The sequence below is a fragment of the Protomyctophum bolini genome, assembly GCF_963924005.1.
Source record: "Protomyctophum bolini genome assembly, chromosome: 16".
Lineage (NCBI taxonomy): Eukaryota > Metazoa > Chordata > Actinopteri > Myctophiformes > Myctophidae > Protomyctophum > Protomyctophum bolini.
The window spans coordinates 27,982,310-28,000,680 of NC_137877.1; the positions used below are offsets into that span (position 1 = coordinate 27,982,310).

Consider the following 18,371-nt stretch of genomic DNA (forward strand, 5'->3'; position numbering starts at 1 on the left):
CTCACCAACACTCTGCAGCTTCTAACCCCCCCACTGTACTGTATTTTATCTTCTAACTGCCCAAATCCCACTGTACTGTATTTTATCTTCTAACTGCCCAAATCCCACTGTACTGTATTTTATCTTCTAACTGCCCAAATCCCACTGTACTGTATTTTATCTTCTAACTGCCCAAATCCCACTGTACTGTATTTTATCTTCTAACTGCCCAAATCCCACTGTACTGTATTTTATCTTCTAACTGCCCAAATCCCACTGTACTGTATTTTATCTTCTAACTGCCCAAATCCCACTGTACTGTATTTTATCTTCTAACTGCCCAAATCCCACTGTACTGTATTTTATCTTCTAACTGCCCAAATCCCACTGTACTGTATTTTATCTTCTAACTGCCCAAATCCCACTGTACTGTATTTTACCTTCTAACTGCCCAAATCCCACTGTACTGTATTTTATCTTCTAACTGCCCAAATCCCACTGTACTGTATTTTATCTTCTAACTGCCCAAATCCCACTGTACTGTATTTTACCTTCTAACTGCCCAAATCCCACTGTACTGTATTTTATCTTCTAACTGCCCAAATCCCACTGTACTGTATTTTATCTTCTAACTGCCCAAATCCCACTGTACTGTATTTTATCTTCTAAATGCCCAAATCCCACTGTACTGTATTTTATCTTCTAACTGCCCAAACCCCACTGTACTGTATTTTATCTTCTAACTGCCCAAATCCCACTGTACTGTATTTTATCTTCTAACTGCCCAAATCCCACTGTACTGTATTTTATCTTCTAACTGCCCAAATCCCACTGTACTGTATTTTATCTTCTAACTGCCCAAATCCCACTGTACTGTATTTTATCTTCTAACTGCCCCGTGGCGTGCAACAAATCCCACTGTACTGTATTTTAAGACGCTGTTTCACACCTTCCCCGCAACACGCCATCTGCAGCTAAGTTATTATCCCCCGGATACCACAGTGTCACAAGCCGGAGGCAGGGGAGGGCTGTGAGAGCCACCCATTAGCAGGGTGAAACGGCTGCATTATGGGAAGGTGTCATAAAATAATAATAATTAATAATAATAATCCGCTGCAGGTGAATTCCACAGGCCAAATACTAACGCTGCTACAAGACATACAGAGGGGCCATTTGAGCATGATCTGGTGTGAGTGGCTTAAGCAATATTACACGAGAGGGTGTGCTTTACTTCACTTCTGCGCAGCTTACGGAATTGGCCTATCGGCTCGTTCCTGCAGCAATGCAGGCGTGCATTAATGATGGTAACGCTAACGCACGTCCCTCGAGTGTAATATTGCGAATTTGTGATTATACAACAGTTACCCTAAAAAAACACGTCAACTCAATTTCATTATAACTAAGATATTCGCTAAAAGAATCCACATTTTTTAATGACAGATGTAGCCACTAGACCAAAAGTATTCCAAGAAACCCAGTCGGCTCCGCTTTGGGAGAACGGTGCTGATTTGTACTATGTTTTGATTAGGTGTTCCATCATGCTCGTTTGAAGCACGGCCAGATGGCTAGTTTGGCTACTTCAACCAATCAGATTGCTTCCTCAAAACCCCTCTACTACAGGGACGGATCAACCCCCACTAGGGCCCCTGGGCCGAACATTGTTTTAGGGGCCCCCATGCACACGTGCGCCTTTTTATTATATCTTATTGACCGAAATTTTACACAATCAACGGCCAATGAAGGGCCCTTGTCAGGGCCCTTGTCAGGGCCCTTGTCAGGGCCTCAAACCAAGTACTGCATGGTCCAGTCCCCGAAGGACCCCTCTGCCCCGTCCCCAACCGGGTCCAATGGCTAATTTGGCCCTACTATTGTATAATCTGCGGTGTTTTGTGTGCACATTCGTGACACTGACCTAGCTGGGTGTGTGCCATGAAGTCCGCCAGTGCGTTGGCGGCCGCATTGGCGTTGAGAGCAGCAGCGTGGGCGGAGGAGGTGGTGGTGGTGGCGGTGGCGGTGGTGGCGGCGGTGACAGATCTCCCTCCCGGGTGGGATGAGGTGGATGACGCAGAGGATGAGGTGGACGAGGTGCCCTGGATGACGCGGTTAAACCAGTGCTCTACGGTGGGGTGGCTGTGGCCCCCCTGGTAGGAGGGGGTGGAGGTGGTCAGGATGCGTCCCTGCCGGCGGAGCGAGCCCTCGTCTTCGGACGCCGAGGAGGTGTCTGTGGTGCGACAGGGTTTGAAGACAACAGGGCAGCGTCAGGGCAATGGCAGAGGAAATAGAAATGAACGGGGTTGCATTTTCGGGGGAACAAACAAAAAAGGAAAAGGCAAAAATGATGAAATGCAAAGTTACTGCGGGATTCAGACCGTATGTTGATGATATGTCACTTTACTTTACTTATACTGTACATAATGGGCAGCACACATATAGGTCGGTGAAACAGATGATTCATATGAGGATGGTGGCTGTTGGTTGTGGTTGGGTGGAGTATTAGCCTTAAGGTGCGTGCAAAGACGATATTGGCGCGAGCGCCGTGAACGTGCGCGGCACGACCTGGCGCAGCACAAACAGGATGAACCGAGGCGAATTACAGCATTACGTGGCAAATGTTTGTCTCCCCCCACTCTTTTAAAAACTATGTCAAGCGAGAAATATATGGGGGAAGGGAGATCACAAAAATAGCCCAAACATATTTCCTCTGTCTAATATTGAAGGAAAATCCAACATAGCTCATTGTGGTGTGTGGCACACTGAAGTTATTATGGTTTGGACTAAAACCCCAGACAGTGATGATTTAGAAGGCTGTCCTCTGAGGCAACTGAGAACACTCGGCCTATGCAAAGAATAGCCGCCCTAAACGTGGATGATGTGAATGTGAAAGACCGGTAAAAGATCAATCAAAATCAACCACAATCTGCTATCTAAACGTTGTCCTTCCTCCAGGAGTACTGGAGGATACTGGGTGCATTTGTGGGTCGCAGGCACAATTTTATGGGTCACTTAAATGTCTTTGTTCCAAGTGGCACACTGTTAGCTTGTATGCCATTTTCACTATTTTGGGTCCAGGGCAAACGTCTAATTTCTTTTTTGGGTCTCGAGCTAAAAAGGTTGGGAATCACTGATCTATGACATTAAGATGTTGATATTAATTTTGTATTCATCCTTAGGACCCCAAATCACACCTTGGAAAGCATGAGTGTCTATTTCAAACAAAGTGTTTTTTGACAGCAGGAATTGCCTGTCATAATTTGACACCCCTGTATTAGGATGTTGATATTCATTCATCAGCCAACACCTCCCCACTGACAGGTATTACCCCCCCCCCCCCAGAGAGGACTTATAGGGTCCTCCTCCTCCCAGCCAACACTCCCCACCTAGAAAGCATGAGTGTCTATTTCAAACAAAGTGTGGTGAAACAGGATGGTGAAACAAACAAGTTATAAACATTAGCCTTTCCCCTCCACAATATAACGAGGGAACGCGACTCAAGAAGAGGCTAAGAGCCCTGTACTTCAATAAAACGTGAAGTAAATGCTTGCCCACTGGAAAGTAGTGAACTCACTCACACATCTAATAATTACAGGGTCTCTCTGAGCATACAAGAATAGGCCTCATATAATGTAGAAGTTCATCAGAAGTCCATAGAGAGAGAGAGAGAGAGAGAGAGAGAGAGAGAGAGAGAGAGAGACAGACAGACAGACAGACAGAGAGAACATCAGAGAGTGAGAACAAAGGACAGTGTGGAGGAACGGGGGAGAGAGAGAGAGATCAATTGTATGCGTGTGTGTGTGCGTGCGCACGTGTGCCCTGAATATGCCACTGGTGTAAACATACCCAGGTAGATAACTTATTTATGTTGTGGTTTCAACCATTGAATGTTCAAACCAAAACCGCTTTCAAAGGTCACTGTATAAAACACAGCAACCGACCTGGTTCGGTTCTTAAAGGTGGGGCGTGGCGTCATGACTCACATTGTTGTGTATTAGCCCGTCTGAGACCTTGATCGAGTTGAGATTAAGAGCAACTGCAGCCAATACACAAGAAATGGAAACAGTGCTAGACCAGCATGCGCCGGTTGGGATAAATAAATAGACCAGGCAATCCCCCAATAGTGCGGGGACATTCAGACCCAAATGACCCCCCTCTGACCGGCGCCTATGCATGCATGTATAACTCAGGTTTAACCTAATTAGCACTCCTATACTGCACATAGTTATGAACAAGAATAACAAGGAGCTGACTTGCTTTGCATATAGCTTTTGACATAGCTGACATTTTCCTCTTACGTCATACTCGGGAGTGGGAAACCCCACCCAAAAAGAGTATGATATGCAAGAAATTAGCCACCATGGGATTATGGCCAATTAGCCATATTGCTGCCTGCCTGGCAGGAATGTCAGAACAGGTCAGCTCCATATATGGAGATCTACGGCTTTGAGGTTTGAGGTCAGATGTATGTAGTTGCTGGCCGGCTCCATATATGCAGATCTAGGTGATGATCCAGTCTTCTCCATGTATGGCTATCCAGGGTTTGATGAGGTCAGTGTCGTGATCTTCAGATATGGAGACGGCCATATATGGAGTGCCATGAGGCATGACTGACGGACGGACGGACAGACGAACGGACGGACTGACTGACTGACTGGTTTTGCAGGTTTTCATAGTAATCTGCAACCTATCAGTCGCAACAAAGTAGAGAAAGCAGCGTATCTACTCTACAGTAGCTCTAGGTACTGTCATACAACGATGCATAAAATAGATATAGGGCATTCATTTATGAAAAAGAAACATAAAAAATATTAATATGACAAAACCAGGATTCTGCCACAGCCCAAATGTTATGTCACTACAGATGTAGTAAAGTAGAACTCAGGGGGCGGGGGTTATCAGGCATGTTATTCCCCTCTCTCTCTCTCTCTCTCCTCGCACTGTATCATCCTCTGTAACCTTGACTCAGTTGCCAAGGGAGGAACACGAAAGAGAGAGAGAGAGAGAGAGAGAGAGAGAGAGAGAGAGAGAGAGAGAGAGAGAGAGAATGTGTGATAGACAAAAAGACAGACAGACAAGGTAAGAATCAGAAAGATGGAATGAAAGAGATAAAGAAGGAGAGAGGGAAAAGAGGCAGAAAAGGCGAGAGATCGGGAGAAAGTCGGAGAGAAAGGCATTTGGGCGTCGAGAGGGTTACAAAGAGAGCATGCCCAGCAGCGGAGAATGTAGTGGTCCTGCAGAGATCTCAGCACTTATTATGCACCCAAGGCTGCAAGCACACAAAGACAAGCATATGAATAAACGCTCCCGCAGCGCAGATAAAGACTTCATCAGCTCAGCTGTTTCATTTTTCATTGGATTGTGGAATCTGTTCAGTCCTGTTGGCTGACAAGAACAAATCAGATGACGTTTTTCTTATCTATTCAATGTTTTTGTGAACAAAATCCTAAAGTAGCTTGGCGGCTGGTGGGTACTGGAAAATGTCAAGGTATGAAAACAGAATCCACTCCAGCATACCAATTTGTCCTGAATACATAAAACGGGCTAAACAGGTCTGTATCACATCTGTCTAGAGCCTACACCCAATATCATTTCAGCCAGGAACACATGTGGGTCCGGCAATTTGAAAAAATATGAGGAATTTATTGACGCCTGGTGCAACCTAAACGTTGTTCTACCTTTGATGCCGGCGCGCTCTCTGTGTCTCATCAGCTATTGCTATACATGTAGCAACATAACTATTTAAAAAAAAAAGGATAAATCAGAATTTGAAGGTTTTCAGAAACCTTAGGTCAAGCCCTAGAAGGCATTCCCAGATTCGGCCTCAGGCATCAATAGGTTAAGAACCTGCGCATGGCTACAGGGAAAAGGAAAGTGTATTGTGTCATATAACTGTATACAGCATGCATGCATTGCTCCCATGTTTGTTGTCTTTATTCACATATGCAATTAAGCACTTGCAGCTGCCAGTAGCCTAGACGGATTAACGGAGCGCCCCACAGTCACACTGTGTGTGTATGTGTTTGCTATGTCCTTCCTAAGTATGCATGCGTTTCCCTGGGTCTGTTGGCCATATTCGTGCATCTTGTCACTTTGCACCACAATAGAATTAGCAGCACATGCACAAAGACTCAAAACCAGCATGAAGGGAGGGCGCCTTTTCTTCTGGTGCGAACCCTCAACCTCTGAGCTCTTAATCCAGTTAAATGCTCCACCACTGTGGCCTGTGTCTTTATGGGCGTAATGCCACTGACACCACTCGACATCGACACTTAACATGGCAAACCGCAAGCCTGCTGCAACGCTCAGGAGATTTCTATCAGCAAACCGATATCTTGTTTGACTGGCGGCGAAAATGAAATATTACGATGCAACAGAAGAAACATCTGAACAATGCGGTAAAAAAATAGCACAGTATCAGATGAAGAGGAGGCCCCCGCCCCCCGCCACACCAACAGTTAAGAAAGGCAGACAGCAGGTTGACATTTTGAGACTATGTTAAAAATGTGATTATGCACTTGTTATACAACCCATGTGGGAAGGTGGCCTGGGAAACGAGTGGTGAGAACTTACTCTCTGTACGGCCAGTGAAGAAAGGACACATTCATCATCATGCAGAGCATTTGCTTTCCAGTAAAACTGATGCTTTGCAAATGTCATCTCAGATAGATTAGACGGCTGCACACAATAGAGCGTCAGTGGCCTACGCATCCCTGCTCACTGGAACACAGTGGTGATCTACAAGCTCTCAATGCGTCGTGATGCGATGCATTGAGAGCTTGTAGCTATTTTCAAAATATTTTTATGAGACATTCTGCATAATGAGTACTTTTAGTACATTTTGATACCAATACCTTTGTACTTTTACTCAAGTACATTTTGGAATCCAGACATTTACTTGTAACAAAGTATTTCTATATTGCAAGTATTTATACTTTGACTTAAGTAACAAATGTGAGTACATTTTCCACCACTGCTGGAACGCACCTAAACAACCCCAGTCCACTGTGTGTGTAAGCAGTGCACCTAAACAACCCCAGTCCACTGTGTGTGTAAGCAGTGCACCTAAACAACCCCAGTCCACTGTGTGTGTAAGCAGTGCACCTAAACAACCCCAGTCCACTGTGTGTGTAAGCAGTGCACCTAAACAACCCCAGTCCACTGTGTGTGTAAGCAGTGCACCTAAACAACCCCAGTCCACTGTGTGTGTAAGCAGTGCACCTAAACAACCCCAGTCCACTGTGTGTGTAAGCAGTGCACCTAAACAACCCCAGTCCACTGTGTGTGTAAGTAGTGCACCTAAACAACCCCAGTCCACTGTGTGTGAAAGCAGTGCACCTAAACAACCCCAGTCCACTGTGTGTGTAAGCAGTGCACCTAAACAACCCCAGTCCACTGTGTGTGTAAGCAGTGCACCTAAACAACCCCAGTCCACTGTGTGTGTAAGCAGTGCACCTAAACAACCCCAGTCCACTGTGTGTGAAAGCAGTGTTTGCATGAATCAAAACAAAATCTTATCTCACGACTGAAAATGTTTGTCTGACCAAGTCCTATAATGTGATGATTTGTGAAACCTTACACTAGCGCCGTTTCCTAAACAATGAACACAAGATGAAGTATGATGATGTTTTAGTAATAATGCTCATGCTGTTGTACAGTACATACTGTACTGTACTGTACTGTACTGTACTGCCAACCAGGTGAAGAAATCACAGGCTAACCTTTGCTTTTATATGAATTATATTAGAGAGACTATTAAGATTTTATGGAAAACGCTTCTGAACGTATTGTGAGGTTGACCACTTCAAATGCTCCAATATTAATATAATAACCGAATATAGACATTCTACGAGCGCAGTGAGAGCGTGTAGATTATCGTTGCCCAACATGCTCCCATAGAAGACAGGCTTGCTTCTAGCATGAATTCCAAATGACTGAAATCAGTCATGGCGACTGAGAACTTTAATCCATGTGTTTGTGTGTCTCTGTTTCTGTGTGTATTTATTTGTGCACACTGCACAGCGTTTGTTTGCGTGTGTGTATGTGTACCCGGAGCACCCTCTGGCTCAGGTGCATTTGGGTAATTGCGGAGCGCTGCTCACCTGGGGGCGTGCATGCCTCTACGGAGGACTGAACTAGCACGGAGCGCCTCTTGGACGGCATGGGCATCTTCCTCTCTTTGTACTTGGCGAGCGCTGCTTGGACAGCTTCCGTGTGCAAATCTGAGGGAGAGTCAAGATTCAATAATTGATTACCGTTTCAATGGAAACACTGAGGGGAATTTGTCTTTGTGTGCGTGTGTGCGCATAATCATAAACATACTGTATGCCGTAATAAAATATACAAAACAAACCAATGAAAATCACACCATAATGTGAAGTGAGCGGTGCCTTTGGAGTCAAGCACAGTTGTTGACTACCGGTAAGTAACTAGAAAAACGCATTTTCTTTTCATTAAAAAACATAAAATATACATTGGTGTTACACAAAAAACTCGGCTTCCCATCATGCACCTGCATCAAGCAGAACTAAATGTAATAAACGGGACACGTGCATAGGTGGCACTGGTGTCTAGGCGATGCAGGAGGGAGGGAAGGAAAACAGCATCCTCTACAGACCTATAGTAGTATGCTCCCTGGAAACGCACACGCACACGCACACACACACACACACACACACACACACACACACACACACACACACACACACACACACACACACACACACACACACACACACACACACACACACACACACACACACACACAGAAATCATCAACATGGGGATTACCAGATCTGAAGCGCTCATCCCGGTTGTTAGCGGCCCGGGATTTGATGTGTTTGGAGCCTGGCAGGGCCGACTGGGAGGACGCTTGGATCCTGTTGTCGATCTGGAGAGAGGGATCTACACCTGCACACAGAGACCACAATATACCATGGAGAGGATCTACACCTGCACACAGAGACCACAATATACCATGGAGAGGATCTACACCTGCACACAGAGACCACAATATACCATGGAGAGGATCTACACCTGCACACAGAGACCACAATATACCATGGAGAGGATCTACACCTGCACACAGAGACCACAGTATACCATGGAGAGAGGATCTACACCTGCACACAGAGACCACAGTTTACCATGGAGAGGATCTACACCTGCACACAGAGACCACAGTATACCATGGAGAGAGGATCTACACCTGCACACAGAGACCACAGTTTACCATGGAGAGAGGGATCTACACCTGCACACAGAGACCACAGTATACCATGGAGAGAGAGATCTACACCACCATGCACAGTATACGATCACGGCATGACTCTCATCTTCATCTCGTGTGTGCGTGCGTGCGTGTGTTAGGGATGTTAATAGTTAATCGTTAATCGATTAATCGCTATTAAGAAATTCATCAATTAAACTTAACAATTAATCAAAAGTTCTGCGGTTCTATCATTGGGCGGTTTTCTGTGAATGTAATGCTGTCAGCGCACGGCAGAGGAATGCACATGTAGGCCAGTTAAAAACCTTGGTACTGTAGTAACTGTACATAAACGTCTCTGCTTTTGCATGTGACAAGACAAGACAGACAAGACTTGATTTAATTTTATTCCTCATACAAAGATGCAATTGCCTGGCCCTGTATCTCAAATGGTCAAATCAATATTTGATTAAGGAATATAATATGCCTTAGTTTTGTATTCTCTCTGTATACAAGCAAAATTAATATTTTTATGTTAGACATTGAGAGAAATTAAGATTCTCAGATACCAACAAAAACAACATATCAATGATCAATTCATGAATGAATCTATAATTCCCAACCCTAGTGCGCGTGTGTGCTTGCGGGTATGATGTTGCCATTTGATGTCAATGAATCCAGCCTCTTTTCAGCAGACACAAAGTGTTTGTCAATTACACAGAGGACATGATTAGGGATCTTTGACAAGAATGCTCTAAAACGTCAGAATCCCCCACCCCCACTGCGTGACGCAGCTCATCCAGTATTCATCCATTCCAACCTTTTCCAACCAAAGGTTGTGTAGAACTGAGGAAAATTTGAGGATGCAGTCATACAACAATGTACTGTACGCTACCAAGTGGGTTTCTCTCTAGGGAGAGTGCGTGCGTGCGTGCGTGCGTGCGTGGGTGCGTGCCAGAGACACAATGGAATGGAACAGGAAGCAGGCACAACTGTACCAATATGCTATAGCTCAGCTGTATATCCCACAGCTTTGCACGGCGGTTTCCTGTGTTTAGGTTTGAGTTTCAAAGGCTTATTGCTGTAGGTAAATGTATGAAGCGACAACATGCATCCCACCAGGGCTGCATCCTGCTTTCCTCAGTAAATGAAAGGTCTGACTCTGACACAGTATGTAAGGAAACGATGAATGAAACGGAGTATCACAGCTGAAATGTAATATGCTAAATGCTTATGCACAACAGGATATATCCTTCATATGAACATAGCCAATAATAATAATAATACGGGTAATAAAATAATAATAATAATAATAAATGAAAATAATAGTCATCACATTTCTGTGTTTCCCAATTCCTCCCTTGTTGCGGTTTTGCTAATAACAACCAAGCAGGACGTATTCATTTACAGACTTTTGAGGTTCCTTTTTCGAGTCTCTGCTTTGACCTCATCTCAGTTGACCTTGCTGGGCTTACAAAGCGTCTCCCAGCTCTTGGGGACAGAAAACTGCCCGTGCCGCACCAACAAGGTCCAGTTCCAAACCCAACCTGCCAGCAGTGGTGGAAAGTAACTATAAAGTACATTTACTTAAGCACTTAAGTACAATTTCTTTCCAATACTTTTACTTCTACTCCACTACATCTCGGAGGCAAATATTGTACTTTTATTCGACTATATTTATTTGAAAACTTTAGTCACTATACTTTGTAGATATTGATTATTATTACAAAACATACCACTTCAACCCTATATAGATTTCGGCCATTTGAAAATAGCCGATCTGCGATGCGACACATTGTGAGCTTGTAGATCGGCTATTTTCTAAAGATTTGTATACATTTGATAACGTGAAATGGGACATTCTGCATAGTGATTACATTCTACTTTTATACATTTACTCGAGTACATCTTGAATTCCGGACTTTCACTTGTAACGGAGTAGTTCTACATTGCAGTGTTAATACTTTTACTTAATTAATTAAAATAACTGAGTACTTTCCCCACTGCCTGCCTGCCAGCCAGCCAGACAGAGAGCTTAGTGAGGATCATGGAGCTCTGTGCCGTCAGCAACTCTTACACAGAGGCAGTGCACGCAGCAATGCTGAGTTATGGACCTACAGTCTGTATCTCAACTCTTACACAGAGGCAGTGCACGCAGCAATGCTGAGTTATGGACCTACAGTCTGTATCTCAACTCTTACACAGAGGCAGTGCACGCAGCAATGCTGAGTTATGGACCTACATCAACTCTTACACAGAGGCAGTGCACGCAGCAATGCTGAGTTATGGACCTATAGTCTGTATCTTCAACCAAATAAAACGCTCTTACACGCACGCCACGCACGCACGCACACACAAACACTTGTTTATTTATGTCTGCATAATCAGCAGTACAGGAAGTCAGGAATACCTTTTACAAAGGACATAAACACTGCCAGTGCAGTCAGACAATAGGAGAGCGGCCAGTTACAAAGTGCATAGAAGGCATTGTAACATACAGTATAGTCACGCACGCACGCACGCACGCCCAAAAAAATGAATGATAAATAATAATATTATAATATAATCGTATAGGCGACACACAAATGCACATTCACAGCATGCACGCTCATCCCCAGGCTCGGACACCCTGCACGGCTGCACCACATCAAATATGTGCTGGTCTCTTATGTCATTCTAACAGCCCAGTCACACAATGGCCTTCCCAAATCTCCCCAGAGAAAACAGGTCTATGACAAGTCAGGGTCTGGTTGCCGGGGAGAACACACTTCACAGACACACGGCAGCGGGCCAATCGGAGCCATGCTCTGCCACAACAGAGGCTGCCATTGGCTCTCTGGGACTCCTGAGGAATTTTCAGCACCTGGCCGATGGCAACACTTATCTGTGTGCCTGGCTGGCATCACGTGCACACACAGTGCCTGTCACCTTGAGAACAAATGAGCTTGGCTAATGACTTGCATAATACGGTACCCCAACGTCCTATTATGAAGTCATATGAATATTATGCTATATTGTCTTATAAATTGACTATTTAGAGAAGCTGAGTTGAAATGATAAAAAGAATATAGCCAAGAGGATTCCATTTGAGTAAAAAATTCTTAATAGCCAAGAGGGTTCAATTTGAGTAAAAGAATGTTTTTTAAGGGGCACATTTACCGAGAGGTGAAACGGACCCTGCAATCTATATTATTGAACCAAAATTATGAATTGTTCAGTGTGAAAGAAACTACATTACAAAGAGAAGAAAATAACATTCAAATTTCTCTCAAGTCCAAATGAGTCTGGCTTTGAACAGCAATGCATCTTTATCACACTTGGCTCAAATACAGCCTTCAGACAATGGTGAAATATAAGGCAGTAAAACCGCTTAGTAATGAAACTCCATATGGAGCTGTTAAGACCACTGTCCACTGTGGTCCTATTTCAACCCTGCGGCCAAGAAACCTCAACACTAGCATATGCAGGATAGGGTTGTTAGTGAACGGACAAACCACTCCACTGTGAGTTTGGCAGTTTGTTTAAACAAAACTGTGAACGAGATGAGACGAAACCAAAAGCAGAGTGACAAAATAGATCCTCGACTTTCCTCCCGACCAAAATATCCCAAAATACCCCCCAACCAAACCCATCCCACATCCTCATACACTTTAGCAGCCGCACGTGATGTGTCACATCCGGAAGAAGGCACTCTTACCCCACTCTGTAGCTCGTCCATTTACCTCCACTCCTCAGGTCTTTTTGGATCCGGAGTGAATGGGTCTAGCCATGGCTGACAGATAGAGAAGATACTCATGCGGGCCAGAAGTGGGAGTTGGAAAGCCAGAGAGAGAGAGAAAGAGAGACAGAGAGAGGGGGGTATACGATATGATCCGCCCAAGCTAAATAACAGGCCTGCTAACTCCAGTGGAAAGCCGGGAGTGAGCGGTCCACCATTGGGCTCCGTTTTCCACTGAGGCTTGGTGTGTTCTGAGCGAGGGCCAAACCCAAACATTCTGCCACGGACCATGGTCTGAGGACGCAGGAGGAGACTGAAGGAGGGCAGGGAGCAAAGCAGACGGGACAGAAAACTCCTCTCTAGGACTCCACCACAAACCACCTACTCTTTAAATTCAGCCACGGGGACCGACTGGGCCTACTTGACTTGAATGGCCGGAGCTAAAAATATGTCGAATGGACGGATAAATATACGTACAGGCCATGCCCACGCGTACTTGCAGGACGCAGACAGATTATAATGCGAGCAGACAGGGAGACGCAAGGGCTGCCTGGAAACTTCACACTAGAGATGTACAGTACTACTGTAGCAACCGCTTAGGATTTAAACACACGCGCGCGCACACACACACACACACACACACACACACGCACACACACAGACACACACACACACACACACACACACACACACACACACACTTGAGAACAACTGTAATTGTTATACTCTCACAGTTATGTTAACACTCTGGATTGTACTGTATTGGACACAATGAGCGGTGAACGCACGCAACGCACACCTTGTAACCTTGAGATTGTAATCTATTCCACACCAGCTATGATGATTCATTCAGCAGTCCACAACCTTGTCTTTTACGGTCTCCATTACGTCACCCCCTCCCCACCATCACAGAGGGAAATCATTTCATTAGGAGTGTAGTGTTCATTATTCCTTGATGTTGTTGTTAAAACAGCTAACTCCACCACCTCTCCCCCTCTCATGCAAGGAATTGACAATATATAAAGTCACAACACCAACTTTGATGAGGCAGTATTGCTTTGTTGTCAACATATTAAGGTTTTCTTAATTTCCTGAAAATGCATATTTTTCTGAAATTTTTAATTTTAATTGAATTGGGTGGTTTCTTCCAGACAGCATTGAATTCCCATACAGGGTTATGGCATACTGTACATACTGTAAAACACTCAACAACCGTACAGTGTAATACTCAACAACTAACACGTTGGGCAGCAGTTAAAACCCAACTTTTAAGGATGAGTCAAGGACACGCCTCCCACAGATGTATCTGATGAGGTAAAAGTAGCTCGTCATCGTGCAGAGAGGAGTGTAGCTTTAGAGCTGCACTGATGAGCCCTGAGTGATATTTCATGACAGTTTCATGGGAATATTATGACTAGAATCATGTTCAACACTCTGAATGGCTACTCCGTCTGCCAATTCTGACTTGCTATGGTCTGAAATCCGGCACGCCTAAAAATGGCCTGGAGGAGACAATGCACTCTGCTTTCGTTAGTATTGGAAACAGACATTATGCGAGCCGCTATGCAAACAGGTACTATCTGTACTGTAGCTACATACAGGCACTACTACTCGGGTAATATAGCCTACAGTTAAGTTTTCATAGCAGGCCTAGGCTGAACATTGGGGTCTTTCTTACCTTGTATCTGTGGGATGAACGGTGCCAACAGTTTGCCTCTTTTCTTCTCATAGCCCTTCTGAGTGATGTCCCCTGTACAGAGACAGACACAGAGAGGAACAGAGAGGAGAGGAGAGAGAGGGGGGAGAGAGATGAGTCATTAGCTGATGGGACGTGTCGTGGTGTGTGTGTGTGTGTGTGTGTGTGTGTGTGTGTGTGTGTGTGTGTGTGCGTGCCTGTTGCACTGGCACTACAGGGCACCATGCAGGGCTGACCGGGTCAGCAGACAATCAGCTCTCAACCACAGGATCAAAAGCGCACGCACGCAATGCGTGCTAAAGAGAAGAGGTGAAGCACACACACCGTACTCCACAACTCACTCTCTCTCGTACACGTACAGTACACACACACACACACACACACAGCGGTGAATTGCAAGTGAATACTTCAACGATAACATCAGCTGAGGAAGGGGCATTTAAAAGCTCATTTGTCTGCTGGATTTTGGACCCCCCCCCCTCCCAGCCCCCCACCCCAGTATACCACAACCAAAAAAAAAACTGCCGACATCAGCTCAACCGGGATGTGCCTCACTTGTCTCTCTCCACACACACACACACACACACACGCACACGCACACACACACACACACACACACACACACACACACACACACACACACACACACACACACACACACACACACACATCATTAAACGTTTGTCTGTTAAAGGCTGGCTAACCTCATGTTATTTCAAGCCTGCCTCTTTCAATTGGAATCAAATGTTTACAGACACTACGAATGGTTCCAGAGATATAGGCTGCCTTGCCAGCCTTGACGATACCACGCAAACCAAAGGACACAAAGCCATCAGACGCTGCATCTGTTCCGCAGAAGTTGTTTATAGAGAGAGGGCAAGAGATATAGCATTACAGAGCACCAAAGTCTGACGCCATATCGCTAGATTGACTGCGAGAAAATACTAATGTTACTGCTGCCGAATTAGTTACATTTTCGCTAGAAACAGACCAGTATCAAATATAAGTAACTGACTGTTGTAAACGATACACCTCCCCGACAATATCGCAGAGACAGTGTGTTGATCTTTGGACCACAATTCTTATAGGTTTTAAGAACGTGGCAAACATCTAATCTCTCTTTTGGCACGGGCTAAACGGTTTAGACCTACATGTGGTTACGCTATATTTGTAAACTCTCAGTCTCAGACTCATTTGACATGAAGGATTTTACTGTGTAGGTCTGCTTGTCTACAGCAGGCCATGGGTGGGAAACTTTGATGATGGAAAGGGCCACTATATTCCCACACTCACTCCCAGAGGGTCACATATAAACTGTCGGGCAGAAACCTCAACAAAACAAAAAGTAGCAAAAATAGCTAATCTACAAGCTCAAAACGCGTCTTGAGCTTGTAGATCAGCTATTTATGCTACTTTTTATTTGGAATCCTGCATTATGTTATCTTTATGAACTTAAATACAAGTACATTGGACATAAAAAAATAAGAATAAAAAAATAAAAAAATAAATAAGCGGTTGATGTTTGGAAGTGTAACAGCTGAAATAAATATCGGTATTCCGATATTAACCTGTGGGTCGCATTAAGTGAAGGTCAGTCAGTTGCCCATCATGGTGTTTCTTGTAACACAAAATATTACACATGTAAGTCGTAATATAGTGTATTATACAAAATGTAAATAGAAACACATCCATTTAGAGAGAGAGAGAGAGAGAGAGAGAGAGAGAGAGAGAGAGAGAGAGAGAGAGACTCTGCTGTGGGCCAGACCATGGCTGATTGTGTGAAGCTGTAGACAAAAGCTATATTGATTCACACCAAGTGGGCTGACTGACAACAGCAAAGACATGCTATAGTCTCTCTCTCTCTCTCTCTCTCTCTCTCTCTGTATATATCTCTCACACACACCCACACAGAGAACACATGCATGAGAAAATAGATTTAGCCAAAATCTCTATTGCCAATTAGGCAACATGAATGAAATTCAAATTAATTGATTAATGTATGTGTGTGATGATTCCACTTCTTCACGGTCTTTGTCTTCCACATGTTTTTGTGGGGTCGATATTCACTGTTTAGTGTTTACGGTCAATGTATTTAATTACAATTTGTATTATTTATTACCTTATTTAGGGGGCTAGATAGTCTCGCATTGCCAGACTGTTGCCTCCAACAATGTATGATGGAAGTATTTTTTAATGCTTCCGTCATGCAGTCTGGAGCAACGGAAGCTCTGAAAATGATCAGGCGGTGAAGCAGATGTGAGTTGTGACGCCCATCTTTGCAGTTGCGTAAATTTGTCCTGTATATATCAAAATTATCGAAGGAAATATTGCTTTTTTTTAAAAAGATATTTAAAATTTCGTGAACGGAAATTAAGAACAGATGACAGCTTTCGTTCTCGGCTTTTGGCTTTTTTTGTAGTTCCAGACTCTATAGCATTGGGAGATTGTGGAATAGTTGGCTGGCTACATGAGCCCAACATTCACACGGGAGCCACAGCGTTATTAGACCCTTCCTTTTTTCCCCAGAATGATTTGCATGAATCCAATTCCTGCTGCTGCTGTAACACTAATGAGAAATGGCACCAGCCCCAGTCATGACAACAGTGTGTGTGTGTGTGTGTGTGTGTGTGTGTGTGTGTGTGTGTGTGTGTGTGTGTGTGTGTGTGTGTGTGTGTGTGTGCGTGTGTGCGCGTGTGTTGTGTCTGGCGTTAAAGGCAGGTGTTGGTCACATTGGTCACAACACTGTCCAGTCCCAGGCCCTGAGTCATCAGTGACAGCTGAATGACCAGAGTGTTAAATGACCAGGGAAACTGGGGGACAGATAACAATACAGCACTGTCCACTGTCTGACCTGGCACTGCCTCTGTCTGCTGGGATGTCCTGAGAGTGAGTGTGTGTGTGTGTGTGTGTATGTGTGTGTGTGTGTGTGTGTGTGTGTGTGTGTGTGTGTGTGTGTGTGTGTGTGTGTGTGTGCGTGCACCACAGCAGCATGACAGCCATACAATAGAATGCCATTCTCTGGGAAGCCTCCAGTTCCTATAGCTAGAAGTCCACAGTGGTGGAAAATGTACTCACATGTTTTACTTAAGTAAAACTCAAAAATATACTTGAGTAAAAGTAGAAAATAGCAGATTTCCTTCCACACACTGATCAACTGATCTGTCTCTGAGTCTCTCTGCTAGCTGCAGAACAAACAGCTGCTCATTAATATGGAGGAATGAACTGAACCATTCAATGGTGGTAACTAAACAATGACCCTTACCCCAAACCACAGGCAGGCAAAGCGGGAATGATCAACAGTATATGATCTTGCCATTTCCTGTGTGTGTGTGTGTGTGTGTGTGTGTGTGTGTGTGTGTGTGTGCGCGCGTGCATGCGTGCGTGTGTGTGTGTGCGTGCGTGAAAGTTTGTGCATGCATATTTTCTTATCCACATCCTCTCTTTCCCTCCTACAGTATATCATTCAAAGATACGTAAGAGGCCATTAGCCGAGCCTGATGGGGGGCCGAACTAGTTTTACTTATTTGATAGTAACAGAGTACAACCTGACTGCCCTATTTTAGATGAATCTTTTATTTCTTTTACAAAATACTAGTCTAAACATTGGTAATCAGTGGGCTAGGAACCAAAAATTTGGCATCGGTCGAGCTCATGTCATCCCAATGTTTCAAAAAAGAGGGAGAGGGATAGCGGGATATGGATATGAGTGGATGGACAGAAATAGCCTCGCAGTGGCCAGACACGAATCTGCTGGTGCAAAACAGAAATGGCCCCCGACG

General features: G+C 44.5%; 1 protein-coding gene across 6 annotated transcripts in view; it reads right to left on the bottom strand.

Annotated features, from left to right (window-relative positions):
* Positions 1-18,371, bottom strand: part of dip2a (disco-interacting protein 2 homolog A) — a 124,089-nt gene that overhangs the window by 42,870 nt on the left and 62,848 nt on the right. For 5 of the 6 annotated variants that reach the window (XM_080786626.1, XM_080786628.1, XM_080786624.1 and 2 more), the window contains exons 2-5: positions 14,575-14,646; positions 8,761-8,880; positions 8,073-8,192; positions 1,892-2,200 (exon numbers count right to left, since the gene is read on the bottom strand). In XM_080786626.1, coding sequence (XP_080642752.1) covers positions 1,892-2,200; positions 8,073-8,192; positions 8,761-8,880; positions 14,575-14,646 — 621 coding nt within the window. Of the gene's footprint in view, positions 1-1,891; positions 2,201-8,072; positions 8,193-8,760; positions 8,881-12,875; positions 13,080-14,574; positions 14,647-18,371 lie in introns of those variants that run through there. The other variant, XM_080786627.1, reaches the window with a different exon arrangement.